General features: G+C 37.4%; 1 protein-coding gene and 1 pseudogene across 1 annotated transcript; one reads left to right on the forward strand and one right to left on the reverse strand.

The window, feature by feature from the left end:
* Positions 1–7022: 7022 nt before the first annotated feature.
* Positions 7023–8207, forward strand: LOC141651090 (F-box/kelch-repeat protein At3g23880-like). The gene has a single exon (XM_074458816.1). The coding sequence runs from the start codon at positions 7023–7025 to the stop codon at positions 8205–8207; it is 1185 nt and encodes a 394-aa protein (XP_074314917.1).
* Positions 8208–8369: 162 nt separating this feature from the next.
* On the reverse strand, positions 8370–10538 carry LOC141652087 ((S)-coclaurine N-methyltransferase-like; annotated as a pseudogene).
* Between the last annotated feature and the right edge of the window lie 2134 nt (positions 10539–12672).

Raw genomic sequence — 12672 nt, forward strand, 5'->3', positions numbered from 1 at the left:
ACTTTATTGACAATTGCTCCCGCGCTCCTATATTTTGTGGATAAATTTAGGGGCGTCCATAGGAAATTTGTTAGACTTAAACGTTTACATATCTTTATTTCCTACTTCGCTATTCCACTTTGGTGCTACTTACTCTTCTGTGTAGCACATGCGCAGCTATTTGACAGGTTGTTGCGCGCTTTGAGCTGTTTTGATTGTAATTAACCATAAAGGCTCGAAGAAAAAGAAGGTCGATTTGGGACTGATGAAGCTAGCGCTACCGGGAGGCAACCCGGCGATTTTATTCTGCATTTTTATTTTATTTCAGTTGTAATAAATGGTTCTTATACCATAAAACTTTCTCGATATCTTTGTCTTGTTAGTTTGCGGGAAATTTTTTTTATTGCGTTTTTGCAGGTATGCACTGAGGATTACTCGATCGAGTACTTTTTGTACTCGATCGAGAGCTTTTTCTGCTAAATTCACTCGATCGAGTGATTAATCTACTCGATCGACCACCTGCAAGATGAAAAACTGCTCGATCGACTGCTATTCTCCTCGATCGAGCAGTTTTTGGATGCCCTTTCACGCTTTTGACTTGGATTAGCTTCCTGAGACGGTTTTCCGGGCCTTTAGCAACCTCCCATGTTCATGGTCGGTTTGGGGAGGTCCCCTCATTCGCGCATCTTGTGAGTTTTTCCGTATTTACTCTTTTCCTCCTTTAGTTTGCATTTCCTTTCCATGTTTTGGTACAATGGGGGCATTGTACGGTTTGGTTTGGGGAGGTTATGCATCCATATCCGTGTCTGCATATTGTTTTTATTGCATTTCATTTATCACATTTAATTTATGTTTGCATTGTTGTTTATTTTCGTTAAAATTAAAAAAAAAAAATCAATAAAAATTGAAAAATTGTTAAAATTCAAAAAATTTCACGTTTATTTTAGCATATAGGTTGAGTCGGAACGGTCGATTTCCATGATGAAATTGCACTGCATTTATCTTTTTGCTTAGGCCTTGCATTGAACTGTTATCTTTTAGCTTTGTCTTTTGCATAATCTACGAGTTCATGTTCAATTTAGCTGAACGAATAGACTTGACCTGAAATTTTGGCAACCTACTTATAATTTCTAAGATTTAGAGCCTTATAAACTGGTGTCATTTGTGACCAGTTTCATGTAGGATTGTGAGTAGTTACTCCTTGCATAACATGTTCATCAATTTGCACATATATGAAATTCAATTGCTTTTTGCCGTCATACATTCGGGTTAGTGGTTGGTGTCACATGCAGGGAGGTGCTTACATTTCCCTTTTCTTTCGTTTTTACCCATAAACTCCACATTAGCCAAATTTGCCAGTTGACCTTTAGCTACATTCCAAATTTAGCCTGCCTTGTCAAGCTAGTTTAGTGTATGTTTTTGCGGTATATATTTTATTGTATCAAATTTTGGCTTGTATCTGTTGACTTGGAGTTGGTAATTTATGAAGGAAAGGAAGATGATGAAAAAAGATGTGAAAAAGAAGAAAAAAAGAGAAGTTGAAAAAAAGGAATTCGAAAAAAAAAGAAAAAATTCGAAGAAAAAGAAGAAGAAACCGAAAAAAAAAAAATAAAGAAAGAAAAGAAAAAAAAATTCGAAAAAAAAAATGTTGTTTGGTTGACGGTTTCTGCTCCTATGATCTATCTTACATTATTTGAGGAGTATGTTTGGTTTGGTTTGGTGAGATCTTATGCCAAATGAAGAGCATGTGCGCAATTCATAATTGAGTTGGAAATGGATATGTTTCATATGGTTCTGTTTAGGTACTAGCTTGGCCGCCTATACCTCCACATTCCCATAAATGTTTTGCCTTTTCTTACCCATTGCCTCACTTTACCATATTTTTGTAAGCCCTCATTTGTGTGACAGGACCTTGTTTGGTTGGAATGTGTGTACGGTAGTTAGAATTGTCTATCATATTAGTGGCATGCATGTTTATGTGGGTCGTAGTCTAGGTGAGCGACTATTTTTCTTTCTCTCTTATATATATATATATGTTCACCCTTTGCTTCATGAGAGAAGAGTGACCCGTGAGAGTCCATTGTTAAAGGTCTTGCAAGGTCGACGGTTCAGCTTTATTTATAAACATCTTATGACTCGTTTGCATTTGACTGTTCTGCTATAAGTGTTAGTTTGCTTGCATTAAACTGGCTTAAGTGGGCATTTGTAGCTAGCTCTGAGTTATCTTTTCCGTTCCATTAGTTGCATTTTAGTTTACTCGGGGACGAGTAAAGGTTTGGTTTGGGGAGATTTGATACGTGCATTTTATATAGTCTTTTTAGCCTATTTTATGCACGTATTTCTATGCTTTTATCATGGTTTTATGCTACGAAATGCCCCGAATATGCTACTTTGGTGTATTTTGTCTTAATTGCAGGAATGGACCAATAAGTAGTAGATTCAAGCCTAAAACATGTCCCTACGCATGCATTTAGGAGATGAGTTGAGTCGGAGCTTGGGAAGTACTATTTTGAGATGCGCATTGGAGTAAGGAAGTTAGGCGAGCCAAGAGAGTGCTTCAATTTGCTAGTTCCTGTTTGTAAGAGCCATATCTAGAGTTCTACAACAGATATTAAGGTGATTCCAGTTGGAGGTGAAAGCTTATCCTCTTAGCTTTCCAACTCCACCAACCACACCCTATTTGCCCAAGTAACGAAGAAATGGCAGCCGTTTGAAGTTCAGTGCGCGAAGCAGGAATTACGCGCTGAGAAGTGCTCGATCGAGAACTATTTCTATTCGATCGAGAGCCCATTTGCTCGATCGAGAGCCACTTCTTCTCGATCGAGTGGTTTAGGATGAATAAGTACTCGATCGACTATCTTTCCTTTCGATCGACCAGTTCCTTTTATGCCTTTGCTCGATCGAGAGCCACTTCTTCTCGATCGAGTGGATTTTGCTGACGGGCTGGGCTTTTTAGTTATTTTCCGTCACTAGGTTTAATTAAACTCCTAATTTCTTATAAATAGGAGTGAGGTCGTCAGTTTATGCATCTCTTTTTATCCGGAGACACTCTGACTCTGTCTTTTCTCTTGAAACGATACACTGTTACTTGCATTTTATTCCGGATCATTATTTCAGTAATTTCTTCCCTCTTTTCTCTCTTTTTATTTAATGTTTGTTATTCCCTCTCCCTCTTTATTTATTGTTCTTATTAATTTCATGTCTAGCTAAATCCCCTTAGTATGTTAGGATTAGGGAAGCCGTGGTAGCAATGTTTTAACTGACTTATATAGATTAGTCTTGCGATAGGAATTGTATTAGACAATTTAATTGTTATCCGGTCGAATGAATGCATGCAGGAGACCATAAATCTAGTTAACCCCGACCTAGATCGAAAGATTGGAAGGGAAGGCTTGCTTAATTACAATAGGGTATTGCAGTGAGGGCGAAAGTTAAGTCGTTTTACGCTCTAGGGCGGTTTAAGGACCGAAAGGTGACGACCATAGCTCTTCTTATCAATAATCTAATCGCTTTAGTATTCATGATGGTATAAGATCTGATAGCTGCCACGGTAGACCGACTCCTAGCATACTTCCTTCCTCTTACTGTTAATTCTCTTATTCATTTCTCTTCTTAGCCTTTTTAGTTTAGTCAACACAATCAATTCAACCCCATCAGTGACATTAGACAGATAAATCGACAAATAGATAGTACACCGCCTCCTCCCGTGGAGATCGACCCTACTTACCGCCGACTTCGTTAGTAGTACTTAGGTATTTTATTTTTGGTACGAAACGACAGATTATCACTCCCCGCGACTTGACCGGGTCGACTTCTCCTAGTGCTCGTTCAAATTTCTCGGAGTCACATTTCGGGCCCCTGGTCTCTCATGGTTTCCGCCGCTCTTGTCGGCGTGACGGTGTGAGCGGCGTATTACTAATTAGGTCTAGGAGCATTTTCGTTTTGCTACGTCAACCACATGTCCCATGATGGTGACTGGTTGGTAGCGCGGCGTGAAACGGTATTATTGGCATCCCGAACTCCGGTTGGATTACTCCGCCGGTGGAGGGCCGCACGACTCTGAATTGTTGAAGGTATCATCTTGGTAGAGTGCGGTTTCGTCGGTCACGACTGCGTCTTGTTGTTTCGACATCTTCTTAGCTTTTTGGGTGGGTTTTTGTTTTTTTTTGTTTGGGAATGAATGTGACTAGCTTCTAGTAGCGATTTCCCCACGACGGGCGCCAATTGTTCCGGGTGTAATTCCAGCGGATATTCGTTACCACTCGTAGCTTGTAGAATGTCGTCTTTGGTTGAACCCTTCTTTCCTTAATTGTTCCTCTCGGCCTCTCCTGCAACAATGAACGAAGGCGAGGGCTTGGCTTTGTGCCAAGCGTACTCACTCCGACGCTCAAGTCGGTAAACTTAAGGGATAAGTTGTTACTTGGCTGAATGTATATTGTAGAGAGATAAGGAAGATAATACCAGATGAATAGTGTTTCTTAGGTTAAGTTGTGGATACTTTCCTCAATGAAGGTTGAGGAGTATTTATAGACTTCCACCTTTTGTCACGTAGTGGCCAAGTGGCTAGCAGGTGGAAAGACTGATCTACCCCTCGGCCGAGGGACCTATGGCAGGCCGGCGGGCCCTGTTGCCTCACCGCCGAGGGGTCTTGGATATGAGTACGCGGGTATGTGTCCCGGCAAAGTTGCCATGCCGAGACCAGCCGACAGCCGATGGGTTCAGACGGCCAGTCGTTCTAAGCCGTTGACTTCTTTGTGGATATCTTTGACCTTGCTCAATATGTTGACTTGGTCAGCGGTGCAGAATATGCCCCATCAATTATTATTATTATTATTATTATTATTATTATTATTATTATTATTATTATTATTATTATTATTATTATTATTATTATATTAATGTATTTACTATTGTTATTACTATTATTATTACTATTATTATTATATTATTTTTATATTTATTATATTAATATTATATTTATTAATAATTAATTCGTATTGTTTATATTATTATATTTATATTTAATATATTTTTTTATTATTATTATCATTATTATTATTATTATTATTATATTATATTATTATTATTATTTTATTAATATTATTCATTATTATTTATATTATTCATAACATTATTATTATTATTATTATTATTATTATTATTATTATTATTATTATTATATTTAATATTATTATATTATATTTAATATTTTATTAATATATTCATTATTATTAATAATATTAATCACATATTTATTATTATTATATTTAATATTATTATATTAATATGTTATTATATTAGACCTATTATTATTATTATTATTATTATATTATTTGTTTTTTAGTTATTATTTTTTATATATTATATTATTATTATATTATTTGTTTTTTAGTTATTATTATATTATTATTATTATTAATACTATATTAATTGTTATATTACTATTTTATTTTTTATATATCTTATTAGATTATTATTATTATATTATATTAAAATATTATTATTCTTAATGAATAATATTATTATAATATTTATTATTATTATTGGTATTATTTTTATTATTATATTTATTATTATTGGCATTATTATTATTATTAGTATAATCTTTTTATTATTATTTCAGTTCAGTTCAGTTCAGTTAAGTTAAGTTCAGATCAGTTCACTTCAGTTCAGCTCAATGAAGTTCAGTTCAGTTGAGATAATTTCAGTCCAAAAAAACAGGGCCAAAATCTTGAAAATGTTGCTCTAGATACATACTCCTTGGTGAACAAGGAACTCAAACAATATATATAGGAACATAGATTCGAAGTTAAATCCCCAAAATAATTTACCTTTGGAAAACCTAATTAATTTTTTCATACACCACCAAGGGAACAACAAAGCAATAACAATGTCAATGCTAAAAAGAAGAGGAAGAAAAAAGAAAGGCAAAAAAAGACGAAATAAAATGAAACAAACAAACAAATTCCTTCGATTGCCATACCTTCCTCAAAATATAATGGAAGAAATATTCCACAAGTTGCCCTACGATGCCATGGCACGGTCGAAACTAGTGTCCAAGGAATGGAATTCCATAATATCTTGTCAAAAGTTCATGAATGATTATTTTAATCGTCTTGCCAAAATGGTTTTTTTTAAACAATTAGGGTTTGCGAAAACAATTGAATTCACAAAAGTCGGATTGAGAAATGGAATTCGGCGATTTAATTTTGTCTCCCTTCAAATGTAAGTTGGGAAAAATTGCAGCATGACATCATGACCAGCCATTGAATTTGAGAAAGTCAGACTTTAAGAAGCAGAAGAGTAATTAGCAAGTAATTAGCAAGGATGGTAGCTGCCGACTCCGGAATGGGCGGTTACGGAGAAGAGGCTGTCGGCGCGAGGAAAGGGGTTTGTAGGAATAGTCGTCACGTGGATGGGGGTGTGGTCGGCGGCGTTGGGAGAAGCGGTGAGGGAGGTTGCCGGTTGAGGGATGCGGGGGCGGGTGCCACTGAAATAGATATTTGGGTTTTTTTTCATTTCATGTTTCTCTCTCTTACTTTTTTTGAGAGGGGTACTCTTGGAATAAGAGAAAAATAAGTGTGGGATTGAGTAAAATGATGTGTGAGATTTAACACGTCCCTAAAATATTAGACACGGTTTATTAATAAGTGTTCGACACGTATTTCGTAGTGTCGCTTGTGTATCGGTTTCAGACACGAACACGCTAGATGATATAAGTGTCCTTACTCCCTAGGTCTTGAAAATTGATACGAAGATATGATACGAAGATTAGACAAAATCTTGTGAAAATTGTGCCCTGGATACTCCTTGGTGAACAAGGAACTCAAACAATATAGGAGCATAAATTCGAAGCTAAATCCCCAAAATAAATAACCTTTGCAAAACCTAGTTAATTTTCACATTCATACACCGCCAACAACAAATCAATGACAATATCAATGCTAAGAAGAATAGGAAGAAAAAAGAAAGGCAAAAAAAGACGAAATAAAACGAAGCAAACAAACAAATTTCGTCCGTTGCCATACCTTCCTCAAAGTATAATGGAAGAAATATTCCACAAGTTGCCCTACAATGCCATGGCACGGTCGAAACTAGTGTCCAAGGAATGGAATTCCATAATATCTTGTCAAAAATTCATGGATGATCATTATAATTACTATCGATTAATCGAGGGTAATCATTTGATCGTCTTGAGTTTCAATAGTGAGTCTTTGGATTCAGTCTACATGTCGAGTTATAGTAATCTCGTAAAGGAGCAATCCTTAACGTCCATGACAATCCACCTACAAAATTCTGCAACACGAGAACGGTTTATTGAACCGAGGATCGTTGGGTCATGTAACGGTCTGGTAGCGTTATTTTGTTATGATAAGTTTATATTATGGAACCCTATAACAACAAAATACTCGTTAGTTTCTACGGTAGAGTGCTGCCCGCAGAGCTGCATCTCCCCATATCGAAATTTATACGGGTTGTGTTATGATAGTAGTACGGATGAGTATAGTGTGGTAGTCTTGTCGGCCTTGAGGATTGAAAAGGAAATAGGTTATGAATACATATGTATTTCTCTTTACAATTTTAAGGATGGTCGTGAGAGGGCTTTATTGGGAGGCTCATTCGATAAACGGCTATACGACGCTAAGTTATACAATGGTAAAATTGGAAAGGTCATACATGGATCGCCGCATTGGGTTGTCAATTTCTATGATTATACAGATCGGTTCGCAAAAACAGATATACTTTACTTTGATTCCAAGGACGAGTTGTTTAAGCAAATGACACACCCCGGAGACTATAGTGTAACCAAAAAGTTGCTCGGGTTGGCGGCTATTGATGATGAAAACCAACTTGGTTGTGTTTTACATGATATTGTCAGTTCGTCTTTGGAAGTGTGGGTTATGAAGGAGTATGGGAAGTCGGAATCGTGGACTAATATGTTTACGATTCCGTATTTGAATGTGACTGCTAACCATGGATTGATAAGATACATGAATGTCATTGGATCTATGACGAGTGGAGAGTTATTGTTTTATCTGAATGGTGATGAGTTATGGATTTACGATGTTGAAAAAGGAAATCGTAGGGAAATTAATTTTGAAGACGTAGATTTTACTTATGTGATTACATATCAGCCTACGCTGACTTCTCCACCCGAACCTTTAAAGGCTTGTAATACCACTGGAAGGAGGGGTGCTAGAGAAAGTTCAAATTGCAAATTAATGTAAGCAAAAAGCCAATAAAATTGCGTAGAAGGACGAAACTGTGAAAATAATATGTTGTCTCGTTAAATGAACCGCTCAACATAAAAATAAGTTGTCTTAAACTCAAGACGGCCTCAAATGAGATTTTGACAATTCACAACTATACAAACTTCAGAACTTTCTCAAATACCAATATAGTCTCATCTCATGTCATTAAATCTAGTCTTTATTTCTTCTTAAAAAGGAAATGAGCAGCCATCCATTCTTCGCCATCGTTATACCCGAATAGCTCTGCCACTGAAATGAAAAACGTTCTCCAGTATACTGTCCATTTGACGGCACAACCCTTGCCATAGGTTGACTCCATTATCGCCTTAATCAAACCCATGTTTAGGTCCATCCGTTTCAGCCACTCTTCGCTGGAAGATATGTTTGCTAGATGTTAGTTTTTCGTGTCATTTCCAAGCTGAGATTTAAGCTTACTAATTGATTAGAAACCCGAGACTGTAACCCAAGTAACCTTATAAAGCGCTGGTTCGTGTTTGCTCACCTTGTTTGTGCAATTGTGCATAGTGTTTTCCGTTCACAAGCCAGTGGTTTATAATAGAGACATCATCCTGCCATCACGTTCACTAATTGATTAGAAACCCGACAATAAACCTTTTTATATATCTTTTGTAAAATCATTCATGATAAATTCACCTGAAAGTACAGGAGGAGGTTTGCTGCTGGCATAGTTCCGCCAGTAAAGAAATAGCGAGTTATCCAGTCGTCCTCATTAACATCCTGCAAACAACCACCAAGTTCCGAATTTTTTTTATGGCAAGACTCAAATATCCAACAGCTTCAAAATTAGTACCTCAAAGTGGTATGCCAAGGTCTTGTGGCAGAAATATTGAACAAAAAGAAGGCCGTCAGGTTTCATCCAATTAGATATCTTTTTCAGAAGATCGCGGTAGTTCTTCATATGCTGTGAAATTGATAGACCGGCCATTAGCTATAACAGGAAACACCGTCTGTAGACAAACTTAGTCTTTGTTTTTCATACCTCAAACATTCCAATGGAGAAAATCTGATCGTACGCTCCCTCCATATCAAATGTACTTATGTCTGCCACTATGATCTCCGCATTCTGCAGCTTAAGTTCCCTGCAGATACCCGTATTGTTCCTCGATATGAGCTTTCTGTGTCACTGAATTGCAAATACCAGTCACCTGACAGTTACTGTACTTGTTGGCGATGTACAAACTGAGTGAACCCCAACCACATCCCACATCAAGAACAGTTTGACCGTTTTTTATCTCCGACCTTTCACAATATAAATCTAACATAGCTTTCTCTGCGTCATCTAAGCTCGTCTTTTTATCAGAAAAGTAACAGCAACTGCAACCAAGAGGCACAGGCACATAAATGCGTAACAGATCACTACCACAACACATAAAAGTCAGTATCCAGTTGACACTATTAAAAGGCGAGTTAATGAGAAACGTCTTACCTGTACTTGAGATGCTCTCCTAGTACAAGCTTGAAGAAGGAAGTAGGAAGCTCATAATGTTGTTCTTTTGTTTTATCAGTTTGCATTGCTATTGGCATTTCTCTCAAAGCTGGAAAAAAAAGTTTTGATTAACCACATAGTCTATGTTATTCTAGTGAACATCGGGGAGGCTAGCTGTCTAGCAGGGGCGCTCTCAATGGCGTAGCCACATATAGAGTAGTGGGGTCTTGAGACTCCACAACTTTTCGACAATTGACGTTTTTATCATTAATATTCGTCTGTTTTGAAAATTTTATGTCTTTAAGACCCCGTAATAAGATATGAATAATAATTACATTAGAGTATACCCCACAGGTAAACGATTCTGGCTCCGCCACTGGGCATTCTTCCTCACGAACAATGGAAAATTTTCAAATTTTTTCATAGTATACTTGGCTCTAATAGAACTTCACCCTCCTGAAAATTTTCGCCCCCTAGCAAAAAATGGCTAAATGTCATCGTTAGTGCCAACAATCTCCCTCATCGAGTTTTAACACTGTTGCATTCTCATTATCTAATTCGATAGTAAACAACAAAAGAAAGAGAGGAAGAAAATTACATTGAGCAAAGAGTAGTAGATCAGAGAGTTGAGCATCAGTGGTGGGTTTGTAAACGGAACGTAAGCGCGTGGACAAGAGAAGGCGAGTGAGTCTCCTAATGACGACATCAGGCAACAAGTTTCTTTCAAGAGAACCAAGGATTAGCTTCACTGTTGCTTTATATGGCATTTTCAGTACTCCCTCCATTTTCCTTGCACTCTTATCTTTCTTTGTGATAAAAACTAAATGACCACACACCCAAATAATAACGATAAGAAGAACAGGGACATAAATATAACGAGGTTCACCAAATTGGCTATTTACGAGGTTTGAGGGATGAGAAAAATCGGCCTGCGACTTCTGCATTTATAGCAAATGAACAACATCCGATCACTTAGTTGTCCATTTATGTTAAATTCAAATGCTAACAATGATAGACTTTGGTGGAATATCTAGTGCAGGCAATAAATGCATTTCAAGACTCTTTAGCAGAGTCCACAACTATTTTGTTAACAATAGACAAATATAGTTGAGTTTTTACAAAGCTCCAAAACTAAACATCTAACATCAAGAAACATCTGTATTCCTTCTTGATTTCGTTTAACTTATCATTTATTTTGATTTTGCTTCAAAAGCTCCGACGAATAATGTTCCAGCTTCACGCTAGATGTCTCTCGATCACCAAATTTCCATTTTAAATGCCTCCATGATCAAGGCCGTCACCAACTTACCTCTTTAAGAAAACTTGATTGCGACAGTCACCAACTTACCACTTTAGATGCCCCCAACACCCAACTTAACTCTATCACAATCTCATAACCATAAGCAGACATAGCCTACAATGTACACCGGAAAGTATAGAGTAAAAGAGTATTGAATGTTGTTAAATCTCTTAGGAGCGAAACCAAAATTTCGAGGGTGTTCCAGACGAATGCTAGATGATGTACCTTTTCGAGTTCTTGTTCTACTATTTTTGCAATGATATTCTTCTATTCAAAAACAGCATCAAGTTCCATCTTTTGCACACTTGCACGAAGTACTATCAACACAAAGTTCATCGACAAAAAAAAATATTAGTACCCGAGTCAACTACGTTATCAGTCATTTAATGCAATTATCGACCCAATTCACTACAAGAATTATGTGCTCGGGCGACTGATTTCAGTCGCCAAAATGAAATTGGCAACTGAAATCAGTCGCCAGGTCTCTGTCGCAACGTTTGTTCGTCTTTTTAGATTCGGGCGACTGATTTTAGTTGCCAAAATTTGCGACTGATTGCAGCAATTTTTGTAGTGATTGCAGCAAATAAAAAAGCTAATCATACCGTCGAACACATAGGCTTGGATCTGTAATCTGTTCATAGCTAAATCAGAAACTCCGACAGTCACCAACTTAATTTTCTACAATTGATCCTATATTTAAATATGTTCTAGAAATACAATGGATATTTCGTCTTATGTGAGATTAGTTGTTCACTTGTTCATGGTATGACTTATGTAGACCTGGCAAACAGGTTGGTTCAATTCGGATCTGTTATATTATCGGATTAGTTTGGGTCCGGTCGAGTTGTTTAGGATCTAGGGTGTTTTTCGGGTATGTTAGTCGTGTCATTTTCAGGTCAAACGGATTGAGTTAATTCAGGTCCGAGTCATTTTCAAGTCAATAATTAAGAGAGAAAAAACGATATTTTAATGTAAATAATACTAAGTGTGATTTTAAATTAATCATTTCAAGTCTTTTTTGTCCGGTTAGAGCAGTGTTTTCTCGGATCATTTTCTGATCGAGTGGTTTCAGATCGGGTCTAGTCAGTTTCGGGTCAACATACATCGGTCCTCGGGTCATGTTCGGGTCGGGTCGGGTCAACTCGGGTTTCGGGTCACATTTGAGTGTTGTAGTTCCGGTCAATTTATAGTACCTAACATTATTTTTTTTGCCAAAAAGTACCTAAAGTTTACATGTAATTTGTTAACAAATACTGATGTGGCATATTCTGCACCCGCTGACCGAGTCAACATACTGAGCAAGGTCAAAGCCAAAAGACAGCAAGTCAACGTATTAGACAGCCCAACCGACATAGCCTGTCGGCCTGTCACTTGGGTCTCGGTCTCGGCAACTAGCCGGCCGAGAGGCATATCCGCGTACTCACATCCAAGTCCCCTCGGCATGGAGTCAACCAGCCCGCCGCCGCCGCCATGGGTCCCTCGGCCGAGGGTAGGATGATCTTTCCACTCGCTAGCCACTTGGCCACTACGTGACAAAAGGTGAAAGTCTATAAATACTCCACTTCTCTCATTGAGAAAAGGATCCCAAAACATATCTAAAATCTGGTATAAACTCCCTTATCTCTCTACAATATATTTTGCCAAGTTAACACACAACTTATCCCTTTAAGTTTACTGACTTGAGCGTCGGAGTG

Source organism: Silene latifolia, chromosome 4 (genome assembly GCF_048544455.1).
Source record: "Silene latifolia isolate original U9 population chromosome 4, ASM4854445v1, whole genome shotgun sequence".
Lineage (NCBI taxonomy): Eukaryota > Viridiplantae > Streptophyta > Magnoliopsida > Caryophyllales > Caryophyllaceae > Silene > Silene latifolia.

Excerpts from the sequence above, each read along its gene's own strand:
- LOC141651090 (XM_074458816.1), top strand. The coding sequence starts at position 7,023 with ATGGAAGAAATATTCCACAAGTTGCCCTACAATGCCATGGCACGGTCG.